This window comes from Lissotriton helveticus, chromosome 11 (assembly GCF_964261635.1).
Source record: "Lissotriton helveticus chromosome 11, aLisHel1.1, whole genome shotgun sequence".
In the NCBI taxonomy this organism is placed as follows: domain Eukaryota; kingdom Metazoa; phylum Chordata; class Amphibia; order Caudata; family Salamandridae; genus Lissotriton; species Lissotriton helveticus.
Window position 1 is genome coordinate 1094033082 of NC_136072.1, and position 12892 is coordinate 1094045973.

Consider the following 12892-nt stretch of genomic DNA (forward strand, 5'->3'; position numbering starts at 1 on the left):
ATCCACACCACATCGTCTAGGAGCTCAAGTCCGCCCTCCACTGTGTATGCAGATGGGAAGTGGGCAGAGGCCTTTTATTACCACTGAGCGACATGTTTGTGATATACTGCCTCTGCCCAAAATCCCATCATTAATTTTAATTTGAAAGAATTGAATTCCTACAGGACGAACATTGGTGGTCGGTTCTTATCCAAGTTTAGTATATGCTTGTGTCCAAATTTTATTTGACTTTTGTGGCAACTACTATATTGTTGTGAAATTATGGTATAATTTGTCCCTACTGATACTATTGTGTACATGTGATGTGTATAACATGTTTTTTCGCTTATTTTTGTTGATTGAAACTATTCATTATTTTCTTGTGTAAAGTGCTCTAATGCTTATTCTGACCTTTTACACCCTATATAAAACCTCAAATAGAGTAGATCAGTTGTTCCTTCAGAGCACCAATAAGAATATACTTTATGGTGCAGCGACGCCTAAAATAGAGATGCCTTGTACACCCCCCCAGTTCCAAGACACACGTCTGCAATGTGAGTAAGGTACCAACATTGTTTCTTGACTGAACTAAAGACAAACCATTTTCACATGAGAACCTTTCAGCTCATCCGTTTTAATAATCGTATGATCTCTATGAAGAGAAGGCCATATATGAGAGAATTTGATGTATAATAAATAGGTGTTTTTTCCCCTGGTGTGTATTGTCATGTATCCCGCCAAACTCATGGATCTTTTTGTGCACATTTTTTCTTCATCTGAAGTTGTGTGTGAGCCTGTGCCCGAAAGCACAGGAAAAATTAATTCACACATTATGGGATTTCTCAAAATTAGTACACGTTTGACTTTTGTTCTGTAAGCTCCTTCCCCTGTGCCACCTTCCACCTTGACTCTATAGGTAAGTGGTTATGCTATAAGCTGGAACCCCTTGGTGTCCACTCACCTAGGGGCTGATAGCCCTACACGTTTTGTAAGTGAGAGACAGAATGGAGGACATTTTAGAAGCAACAGATTGGTCATCTGTATCAAACGTTCTGTTGTACATTTATTGAAGACATTCTTGTGGTTCTTTTGTAAGCCTATTGATTGTGCTGCTAATTATTTGGTGAATGTGGTATATACATATAATATGATCCAGGTGTTAAAATAGAACCCATATTGAACTAACTAATGTATCTAGAAATGTAGTTAATATCTAATGAGTTAAAACAGTTCTCGTAAAGATACCAAACTATTATCTCTCCACTGTATCTAACTCGTCATAATCTGTTTTTATGGCTTGGTTAAGCACAACATTAAAAAAGTCCCAATTAAAAATGCATATATATATATGGAGGAGCTTTGGGTCAGTCCTCTTCATCCAGTTGCCTGTTAAGTAATCCACATTTTGCTTCTGTGCACCGCAGCGTACAACCTGGGGTAGTGGTCTCCCCTCTTAATCCATTGGCTCTCTTGCACATTGAGTGGGGGATAACCTGATACATTGTGCACATCTGCCTAAAAAGAAGTCCACTTCAGTGCCAGGAATAGTAGGACAATAGTTTACTTGTAAATGTTTTTGACATTCTTTATCTGTTAACATTTTTGTAGTCGTCAGTAAGTGTTTAAACTGTTTTTTATTGTTACAGTATTAAAAAAAAACAATAATATATTTTGTTTGCACTAAGATAAATCATATTTTCCCATGATGTGAATTAAAACTGAAAATGGTTTCTATACCTGCCTGCTAGAAAAACCCATGCTGTTGTATTCAAATTATAAGCGTGGGTGAACTTTTTTTTAATTGAAATTTGTTTATTGCAATAATAAGGCCATCATATTTTGTCAGTGGCATGTTGTCCTTTTTATTTTTGTGCCATAAGCTTTCAATGAGCGATAAAAGAAAAATAGCAATCGCTCCAACTTCGCAGGGCACACCCATTGGCTTTGTTAGTTTTTAAATCGAATTCCAAAAACAAAATGGGGCTGAGGTTTTGGAGAGTGACAGTTGTGAAGAAATTGATGTTTTCTTTTTCATAAACGAGAAACCTGATTCTGATGGCTTTCATGATTGAGAATGTTTGGAGAAGAGTTTCTGGTTGAGGACACAGCAAAAAAAAATAGTGGTGGATCCTAAGGCAAAAAAACACGAAAGCCCCTTTTATTAGTCACCCTGCCCTATAGCTCTGTGCTCTCAGAAACCATTGTGCAACATTGGAGAAGAGGCATGGCTTCACTGCAACCCCGCTTCATGCTCCTGCCAGCTTCAGATTGGGACAGAATGGGTTTCTGGGAAGAGGTCATGAACTCTTTGGCCGTGGGCAGTGGTTTTAAACGTTTGCTTTTTGACTGAACAACTCTCTATGTTTTCTTGTTTTCATTCACACAGGCAGAATGTCCTACCTTCTGTCATTTGAGAGCAACTAGAACGAGCAACATGAGAACTAACAAAGTTTACAAGCTGGTCATCCACAAGAAGGGCTTTGGGGGCAGTGGTAGGTACTGGCAGTAAATATTTTTGTTAAGTGTTCTCTTGAGAGCTAACCATCGTGGTGCTGCTCCTTTGGCTGGATGGAATTGTTAGCTGGCTATAAGAAACACCAATAAACGTATACATATTTCCTAATATGATGTTCGTAACACACAGTTCCAACATGCCCATAACTCATATCCATATGCCACAAATGTAATGGGACGAGTTCTAGATATATTTTCTCAAGTCCAGTGCAAACTTCAGCAAAAGTGTCTGTTCGGGATATGCACATATTCAGCCTGTGAATTGTTTAAGAAAGTCTTATCTTTTCTGGAGTTTACTAACTGCGTTGTTTTTCTTACCTCTTGAGTGGAAACTCAAGGTTTGTTGGACACAGTACTTAAAATGCTCTGCCATCTCAGAATGAAGAGTTTACATCAAGGGGTTGTGGGAAGAAGGGCATAGTTTGTGACTGGCGTCTTTATTGACATTATGACCGTCAAGTATGGCCTTTGTACCCCAACTATACAGATAAAGTGGAAATCTTGGTACATTTTGCGTTGTCACTTCCCTCTTTCCCTATGTATATACTTTCTCTTGTTTTAAAAGGAAACATTATTAAACAATCACCAGATGAAGATGAATCATCTAAAAAATGGGACCATGTATTATTTTGTATTTCATACATATATACTTTACAATGTCACCCAAACAAAATACCTTTCCTTCAACATTTGTCCGTACTTTAGAAGGTTCAGTCCTCTAAGAACTGTAGTAAGTCAGTATATGCTATTGCAGTGAATATTTGCTGACGTTCATACTGCTTGTCCATAAGTGCTGTCTGTTTTTCTTTTTCAGATGACGAGCTGGTGGTGAACCCCAAGGTGTTTCAGCACATAAAGCTGGGCGACTTAGTAGAGATTGCTCATCCAAACGACGAGTATAGGTGAGTATCTCTCCACTGCTGCTTTTGGATGCTTTGCAGGTAGCTGTCAAGGTTTGAAAGACTGGACACATGCTTCTTGACTGTCTGAGTGAGAGAGAGTAGTATAATGGGTAAATGATGGTGGTAATAATGCAAATGATGGTTTTCAATACTTGCTTCCAAAGGGTGAGGTTTTTGTGTCCATCCTCTCTCCTGCATTGTCTTGAATTAGTTCATTCTTTCAGCCCATTAAATATTGGGTCTAAAGCTTTGCAAAAGAGCCTGGTCGCAGTCAGAGTTCTTTTATTAATCTCAAACGTACATTTTTAATTTTTGTGTAATGACTTACACTGCCGTTTAAACTGTTGGTTAGCACTTCCACATTTAGCATGTAAGTGCATTGAGGCTCAGAGTGATAAAATAAATGTCCCAGGATCATACAGTGAAAGTAGATATCAGAACCTCTTGGTTTCATAATTCACTACTTCACTGCCCCTTGAGCACCACTCATCCACCATATGCTTCATTCAGATTAAACTGTGTGACCTACTCTGCCAGTTCCCTAAAAGTGGTTGCCCTTTAATCACCTTTTTGGTAGGTTGTACTCATCCATCTGGGATTGCAATATTGTGGCTATAACACGTTTTTGCACCTACATCTACTCATTTTCCTTCACTAAAGGGTGTGCATCTCAGCACGCAGTCACTCGGCTACCTCAGTTCACTAGCTCTCCAAGGCAGTGCTTTACAGCTTTTTTACTTAACAAGATAAGAAATACAATTAGTTTTGCATACATTCCGAGATTAGTGCAGCATTGATCTTTGCACTAATGGGAAATTAAAATATCAAATGAGGACATATGTAAAATGTATTTTATAAAGAAGTTTCAAAGTAAGCATTGATTGCAGACCTTCTTTTGAAATGGTGGAAATGGAAATTCTAAAATAGAAACAATGACAGATAGTTTCCCAGCAAAAATGCATTTTCTCTATGTACTAGACTAGTAACGCAGTGTCTCACCCTCAGAAAGTTGAAAGGTTGCGTTGACCCTATCAGCATTTGAACATGTCTCTTTAAGGTCTCTGGGTAGGAGGTACCTGGCCCACCGAGGTATCTTTTCAATTACAAGGATGATGTTTTATGGACTTTCTGACCTGAAGGTGTGAATGCCCTGTGTGTAATCATTGCTAGTTAGTTTATAAAGCGAATATGATATTCTAAACAATGGTGGTATTTATTTTTAGCTGGATTTTATAGTGCTCATGGGTCAACATTCGGGTTATTCTAAGTACTCCACACCTCTTTGGGGAGAGTCGGACAGTGCGGAAACACAAAATTTGAAATGTATCAATTTTATGCGCGATTACCACAACCGTAACAAAAGTAGGCAATTCAGGCCATGGATGCACCTTAATGCAGATGTAGCCACCTCCCAAGCCTCTTGTAACGAGAGGCACAGGAAGATGGAGCTCAGCCTCTGAGCCACTCATCAGACAAGAGATACAGGCACAGGGTTGAGGGGGGTGCCTGCGGGTTCCTAGTAAATCCCTGGCAGAGGGAGCTGCCTACCAGGCTTAAGATAAACAAGAAATTCAGGAATGTGGACAGGATGCTGCCAGCAGAGGTTACATTACAGATATCAGGAGAAAGGCAGCCTTTCGTAACCCAAGCTAGACTGGCTAGACTGAGGTGGGAGGGCCAAAGTAAAATAAGGCATGGAGGCCTGGAGGGGTGAAGGGGAGCTTCCTGTTCAGGAAAGGAAAATGTTATTGCTCCTATTAATGCATTTCATGTTTTTCAGCCCCCTGCTTCTCCAGGTCAAGTCATTAAAAGAAGATCTTCAGAAAGGTAAGATTTGGCTGCTTCAGCTCTCTCACCTCATTTCCAGTTCTTACATATCTTCCTCCCATCTTAATCCCCACATTCTTCCTCCCCTTCTCTGACTGTCCCTCCTTATTGTTATGTTTAGGCTTATCTACACTTCTTAATCCATGGGAGACCGAAAATAAAAGTCTATGTCCCAACTCTATGACATACCCTTTTCATTCTTGCTTTTCATGCCATCATATTATATGTAATCTTCGAAGTGAAAGAGATTTCATAAAGTAGGATGAATACTTCGGTAGCTGTTTGAGAATTTCTGGAAATTGCATGTATGTGAATAGTGTTTAGCTAGGATACAGTTGGGGATCTGCCAACCAGGGAAAATTGTGGACAAGGCGCTGTCCATTAGATTACATGGAATCAGATTGGAAAACCAGTAGAGATTGTCATACGATATGTGAAAGATGACATAGCATGGGACATGACATCTTAAAGTGCATGGATTCCATGATGTGGGATGCAAGATAATGCAAAGGAGCAGAATCCATGACCTGGCGATATTGCATGGTACAATGTAATTATTTCATCGTATGGGATATGGTATGATATGATGGAGAAATCCTATAACATGGGAGATGAAGTGATAAAATTGAGTGACCCCATGGCTGGAGACAATCACTTAATATGAAGGAGCAGTTCCATGTCATAGGACGTGATATACAATGGAAAGATTCCATGAATGGCATATGACATGGCATGATATATGATGGAGCGATTCTGTGACATGGGTTATGACCTGATACAATACAACTATTCTATGAAATGGGATATGACATGATACAATATGACTGAGAGATCCCATGACATGGCAGACGGCACAACATGATGAAATGATACCACATTATGGAGTGATGTGGTACAATCTGGTTATTCCATGATGTGGAAAATGGGATGATATAATGCATTGAAGCAGTTCCAAGATACAGTGTTGGGCATGACAATCGTGTAGGGATTTCATAACGTTGGATATTCCATGATAATATGGTTTTATTTCACGCCAGGACATGACAACGGAAAGATTCCATAACATGGCATAATACGTAACATGATATGATGCAGTGATTCCATGACATGATATGTTGATGTGAAATATATAATGTCTCGAAATTACATGATATAATGAATCAATTCGATGACTTGGGGAATTGCATGATACTATGGAGTAATTCTGTAATATTGGATAAGACTTCATAGCAAAATAGCAATAGAGCAATTCCACTATATAGGTATGACATGATAAAACACAGATTCCATATGTATGTTCAGTGTGTGTGTGTGTATGTGTGTATATATATGTATATATATATATATATATACACATTGACAATACTCACTGACAAAACAAAGTTTAAATTTGACATTATAATAGGGTGAATATTTCAGCGACAATGTCACTTTTCTAAATAAAAAAACACTGAAATTCACCAATTTATAGTTAGCTCAAATAACTATACCTCGTTTCCCAAGGTAACTGTAATGCACGCCCCTGCCGTGTACAGTCTTCCATCAATGATGTAATTTCAAATGTTGCAGTGATGTTCCCAACAATATTCATAACTTGTAATGTGTGATATAATATGTGGTGTAATTAGCTGTGTAGGGTGACGCTGTGAGTTTGAGTTTAGTTAACATAGGGCACAAGGTATAATTACTTGAGATTACTATAACGGGTAAATTTAAGTTGTTTATTTTCTTTTTAGTTTAAAAGAGTACCTTGTCACTGAAATTTCCCCTAACGATAATGCCACTTTAACCTACATGTTTTCACTGAATTTATAGGTTCAATTTGAATCTAAAGTAATATTTTATTGCCATACGTAAAGCCATTCCCGTGCTGCGCAGGGCCAAGAACGTGGGTGGCATGGGGTTGGCTGTGGGGCATGGCCTGTCGTCAAACCGTGCTTCCAACTCCTCGCAGGCAAGCAACCCCACACCGCACACAGCTTTTGGTCAAACATGATGTGGGGTTGTCTGCAGGTCCTGTTCTGTGGCTGCGCCTTGTGTCTAACCCCCTGCCTGCAGCAGCCAATCCCACCATGCATGGCCTTTGGCCAGGCCCCATCAACCCCCCTTGGACAGCCAACCCCGACCGTGCACCGGCTTTGCCGAGCACTGTATGGGGTTGGCTGCAGGCCAACCCATACAGTGCATACAGTCCATACAGTGCCTATAGCCATGCCCTTCGTCCAGTACCTCCCAGATTAGCAACTCCACGCCATGCACAGCCTTCAGACATGCGCTGTTGGTCTCGTAGATCCTGACCACACTCAGCCAGACTCAAAACACCAACATATCAAAATATAAACATTTAGCCTATTGGTTTAATAGTGATTATTATAAAAAAAAGTTTAAACAACAGATTTCAACATTTTTCTTCATGTTGCAAGCATGAGTGCTTGCTCCCTCAGGCACTTTACTTCCAGGGGAATGAGTAGGCCCAAGGTGGAAAAAAGATCCCTAGGCCAATCAGAAGTTTTTTTTTAAATTGGGTTTGAGGGACTCTTGCGAGAGTCCCATGAACCCAAATGTCCAGATATACAAATATTTTTGATCGCTAATTTCTTAAAAACTATTGAAAGGATTTACACCAAACCACAATATAGCTTCCTGACAAATTTGGTGTAATTCCATTCAGCAGGTTTTGCATTAAGACTGTTTTAAAGAGCCGGTGGAAAATGCATGAAGATTTTGCTTTTTAGGGCCCCCCTTTTTCACACCCACTGATTGACAGATCACTCTGAAACTTTCCAGGAAAGAGCTGAGGTGGATAAAAAAAATTGAGAAACTTTTGTGAAGATTCGTCAAACGGTGCCAAATTCATAAGCAAAACATAAAAGGCTCTTCGTAATGAAACGCAGACCTAATTATAACTACCCACTGGAAACTGCCAGTGGGTATGGGTGAGTACATGTAGTGTGTGTATGTGTGTGTGTATATATATATATGTGTATGTGTGTGTATATATGTGTGTGTGTGTGTGTGTGTGTGTGTATATATATATATATATATATATATATATGTGTATGTATGTGTGTATATATATGTGTGTGTGTGTGTGTGTATGTATATATATATATATATATTCACATAACTCCAACTCTTCAATCCACTTGAAAACAATAGAGCACGGACCACGAGTAAGTGCAAATTTCTTAATTTATTCTGTTCTCACAGCACTGGCAGCATTACACGTTTCAGCTCCCAAAGAGCCTTAATCACATGATGCGCCATGATGATACAGAGTATGTTTTTATACAGCCATTTTTTTGCTTTTTTCTCTGTTCATTCTTAAAGTGACATGTGCCCAAAGTGCAAAGTTTAGCATAAACATAGACAACATACTATTCACTGTTGATTTCAAACGGTTACCATAATTTTTCTATTCAGGTTTAAATACCTTTAAAATCATGTAACGTTACTGGCTTGTTGTTGTATTTGGTTGTTTTTTCATTCTGGTTTAAATACCCAGTCAATCTTGTTTCAACCACTTTACAATTGAATACATAAAGTGCTAGTGCAATCTACAGTATTTTTACAAATCAACATTTATATGCTAATATATGACTTTGCTGTATCAAAATTTCTTCTCTAAAACCCATGGTGATATATCATATAATAAGTGTGTAAAAAGTGTGTATAAAAAGATTTCCTAAGATCCCTTCTAAAAACCGTGTAACAATGTGTAAAACATGTTTTATATATACCTAACAAGGAGGATTTTCAGCAGCATAACATGTTAAGTAAAACCTGTTCATTTTAATTTCATTTAGCTAAATTACCACATTTAATCTACTTCATTTGATTTACTGAATTGATTTTTGAGATTGGGTAATTTGCTAGACTTTTTGGAAAAATTAAATTAGAGGCTGGTGTATAGCTCCTCAGTAATGTTCAGGCCTCCTGGGTGTTTGCTATTGAGGTCTAGAATATATCTGGTTTCTAACCTTCAGGGTGTCCTTTCCCTATCCCCTCCCCGTTTGTATGGTGGGATAGCTTCAATTAAGAAATATTTGAGTTCCTTGGGGTCCGCATTGTGCTTTTCCCCAAGTGTCTCGCTACTGGGTAGGCTGTGTCCTTATTTCTAATGGCTCTGATATGTTGTAATATCCTTTTGTGTTCCTGTAGTATTGTGCTCCCTACATATCTAAGGGCACAGGGACACTCCAAAACATATACTACGAAGTCAGATTCCCAGGTTAGAGCTTTCCCTATTGGTCTTTCTATATCACTGAGTGAAGTATCATATGTTGCTTTGTTACCTTCAAATTGGCATGCTTTGCACGTCCTGCAGCGATAAAAACCCTTTCTCTGTGACAGCCAGGTATTTTAGTTTGCGTAAACGGGTCATTTTGACCAGGACATCCTTTATTGAGGTAGCCCTGGTATATGTTATTGAGGCATTTTTTGGAAGAGTATGGCCAATAATCGGATCATCTGAAATCAGAGGCTACTTTTTTATAATGATTTTTATTCTGTTTGCTGTATTTTAGGATAAATCTGAATGTAGAGGATTCTTGGGTGTGTTTGGTCTCCTCCCTGCTGGCCTTTTTGATTAGATGTTCCCTTGTCACCCCTCTACTTTTCTTTATGGCCTGTTCTATGCATATGTTGGAGTCTCCCCTTGCACGGAATCTGCTTGCACAAGCTTGTTGTGCTATATTCAGATCCTCCTCTAGGCTGCATATTCGTTTTAGTCGCAGCATCTCCCCGTAGGGGATACTTTGTATCAAATGCTGCAGGTGAAAGCTGCCTGCGTGCAATATAGCAGTGCCAGCAGAGGGCTTTCTATGTAACTTGGTTTCAAGTTTGCCATCTTTGATAAAGACTTCTATATCTAAAAAATTAATAGATGTTGAACTGAAGACTGTTGTAAAATGTAGATTAAGATTATTCATATTTAGCTCTGTAATACACTGATCTGCTTCTTCTCCATTGCCTCTCCATATGAAAAACAAGTCATCTATAAAGCACAACCGGCACTTGGTCTTTACAGTTGAGGTGTGTTCCTTCATGAGTACCAGCTCCTCCCACCATCCCATATGCAAACAGGCATAACTGGGGGAGAAGCTGGCACCCATGGCTACACCCCGTTGTTGTTTATACATTACATTCTGGAATAAAAAGATGTTATTCTGTAAGGACAACACAACAATATTTTACAATCATCCTATTGTGTTGTATACATTCGGCAGTCCTTTTACCTAAGTAATATTGCAGAGCTCGAAGACCATCCTGGTGATTGATGGATGTATACAATGACGTCACATCCATAGCTATAAGCAGAAAATCTTGTTGCCATTGTATGTCTTGTATCTTTAAAAGAAAGTCGCTTGCGTCTATAATATATGATGGCAACTGCTGCACAAAGTCCTGTAAATAGTAGTCCACATATTGGGAAGTTTTTATCAGGAGGCTGTTCTGCGCCGATATTATCAGCCTTCCTGGGGGTTTTGATGCATTCTTATACATTTTTGGGATGAAGTATATGATTGGTGTAACTGGTTTTTCATTCCTTAAAAACTTATACTCCTCAGTGGTTATCAATCCTGCATTCCTCCGTGTTGTCAATTTCATATTGTATGCACTGTATGTCGCTTTTAGTTCACGATGGTCACTTCTGCAGTAACATGCTGTGTCTGCCAGTTTTAATTCATGGCTTCTTCTATGTAGTCATTCTTTTTCCGCAAGACCAAATTTCCGCCCTTATCCGCATTGCGGATAATGATGCTGGCTCGTTTGCAGAGGGGGAAGTAATTTCCCTTGAATACTGGGGGTCCCCGGGGGCCAACGAGCCCACCAGGTACCTCCAGTAAGCGTAACGGAGCTGCGTTGCAGAGTGTTGTAAAAAGGGGCGTGGCCTCATTACACCTCTCTGCAACGCAGCCCCCTGGCGCATACTGGAGGTTCCTGGTGGGCTAGTTGGCTACTAGGAACCCTCAATATGCAAGGGGAATTAGATCTCTCCTCTGCAAAGGCGCCAGGGGGCTGCGTTGCAGAGAGGTGTAAAAAGGGGCGTGGCCTCATTACACTTCTCTGCAACGCAGCTCCCTGGCGCATACTGGAAGTTCCTGGTGGGCTAGTTGCCCCCCAGGGACCCCCAGTATGCAAGGGGAATTAGTTCCCTCTCTGCAAAGGCGCCAGGGGCCTGCTTTGCAGAGAGGTGTAAAAAGGGGCGTGGCCTCATTACACCTCTCTGCAACGCAGCCCCCTGGCGCATACTGGAGGTTCCTGGTGGGCTAGTTGGCCCCCAGGGACCCCCAGTATACAAGGGGAATTAGTTCCCCCTCTGCAAACGAGCCAGGGGGCTGCGTTGCTGAGAGGTGTAATGAGGCCACGCCTGTTTTTACACCTCTCTGAAACGCGGCCCCCTGGCGCATACTGGAGGTTCCTGGTGGGCTAGTTGGCCCCCAGGGACCCCCAGTATGCAAGGGTGTTAGACCTGTCTGGATTTTTTGCGCAGTCCCTCCTCATTATTCTTTATTTTGTCCCCTTTTTGCCCCTCACTCCCTTAATATTTTTTGTGTCTACTACTTTTTTTTAGGTGTTGGTCAAGGGGATAGGTGTTCTTTCTTCCCCCCATAATCTTTTACCTCAGGCCCAGAGGCCTGTTCTGACAGGAAAGTTGGAACCACACAAAATGGTGGCTTCCAACTGCCCCAACTGTCGCACTCAGAACTTGGCCATTGCCTAACATAAGGCATTTCAGAACCTTCTGGTCCATTCTGGACCACTGAAGGGCAGCCTATAAAAGGCGGAATGCTGGACAGCCATTTTGTCTGTCAGTGAGGAGCAGCTAGAGTGAAGGTTGAGGTCTAGTAGGGGTAGGATTCTGAAGGGTGGTTCCCTCTACAAGAGTAGCCCCCTATCAAGGCTTTCCCACCTCCTAGGTCCTGTTGTCCTAGCCAAGTTAGCCCATCCTGCTGATCCTGGATAGATAGGTGAAGGGGTTAACTCTAGTGGCCTTGGGAGCTGTGAAGAACCCTGCCTTGGGAGCTGACCTAAGAGTTCCCCTGTGACCCTAGTCTGTCCAGTAAGGAGGGATAGGGGACTAGTGCTGAGGAAGAGCTCTGTGGACTTATTCTAAAGGAGCCTCCCCATTTGTATCCCCCCTCCTCGTCATAGTGAAGAAAAGAAGGTCTTCCATTGGACTAATTCAAGATTTGCATATCCCCAACCTAATCCTGTGACGTGTAGCAAGCTTCCTCACCTGTTGGGTCGGCAGAGAGAGCTGAGGAACCTGTATCCTGCTTGCCACCGATAGCGGGACCCCTGGGGCACTTGTCGCGCTTTGTGGCAGCGCCCCCGCAGGTTCCACTGAGCCCGAGAAGCCTTGCGAGGCTTCCCTTCGTGAACGGGACCCCGGGGCGCCTGCCGCGCTGTGGAGAAGTGAAGGCGCCTGCCGCGCTGTGAAGAAGCGAAGGCGCCGTCGCGCATGCTTCGTTGGAGGCTGATCCCCGGAAGGAGGGGCACCCAGAGAGAGCAGGCCCGTGAGTAGCGTCCCTTCAGGGAGCAGGCGCAGCGAGAGGAGACATGAGAGCGAGCGCCTTCCGCGCATGACAGCGGGAGCAGCAGCCCCGCCGGACAGCACAGAAGAGGCTCGCCGGCTTCCCTAGTCGTTAAGAAATCTGTCCTTT

General features: G+C 41.5%; 1 protein-coding gene across 13 annotated transcripts in view; it reads left to right on the top strand.

The window, feature by feature from the left end:
• The window catches only part of DEPDC5 (DEP domain containing 5, GATOR1 subcomplex subunit), a 578923-nt gene that overhangs the window by 84323 nt on the left and 481708 nt on the right, over positions 1-12892 (top strand). For 8 of the 13 annotated variants that reach the window (XM_078667735.1, XM_078667738.1, XM_078667739.1 and 5 more), the window contains exons 2-4: positions 2366-2471; positions 3308-3395; positions 5176-5222. In XM_078667735.1, the coding sequence (XP_078523861.1) occupies positions 2414-2471; positions 3308-3395; positions 5176-5222 (193 nt within the window). In that variant the 5' untranslated portion in view covers positions 2366-2413. The remainder of the gene's footprint in view (positions 1-2365; positions 2472-3307; positions 3396-5175; positions 5223-12892) is intronic. The other 5 variants (XM_078667736.1, XM_078667740.1, XM_078667744.1 and 2 more) reach the window with 1 other exon arrangement.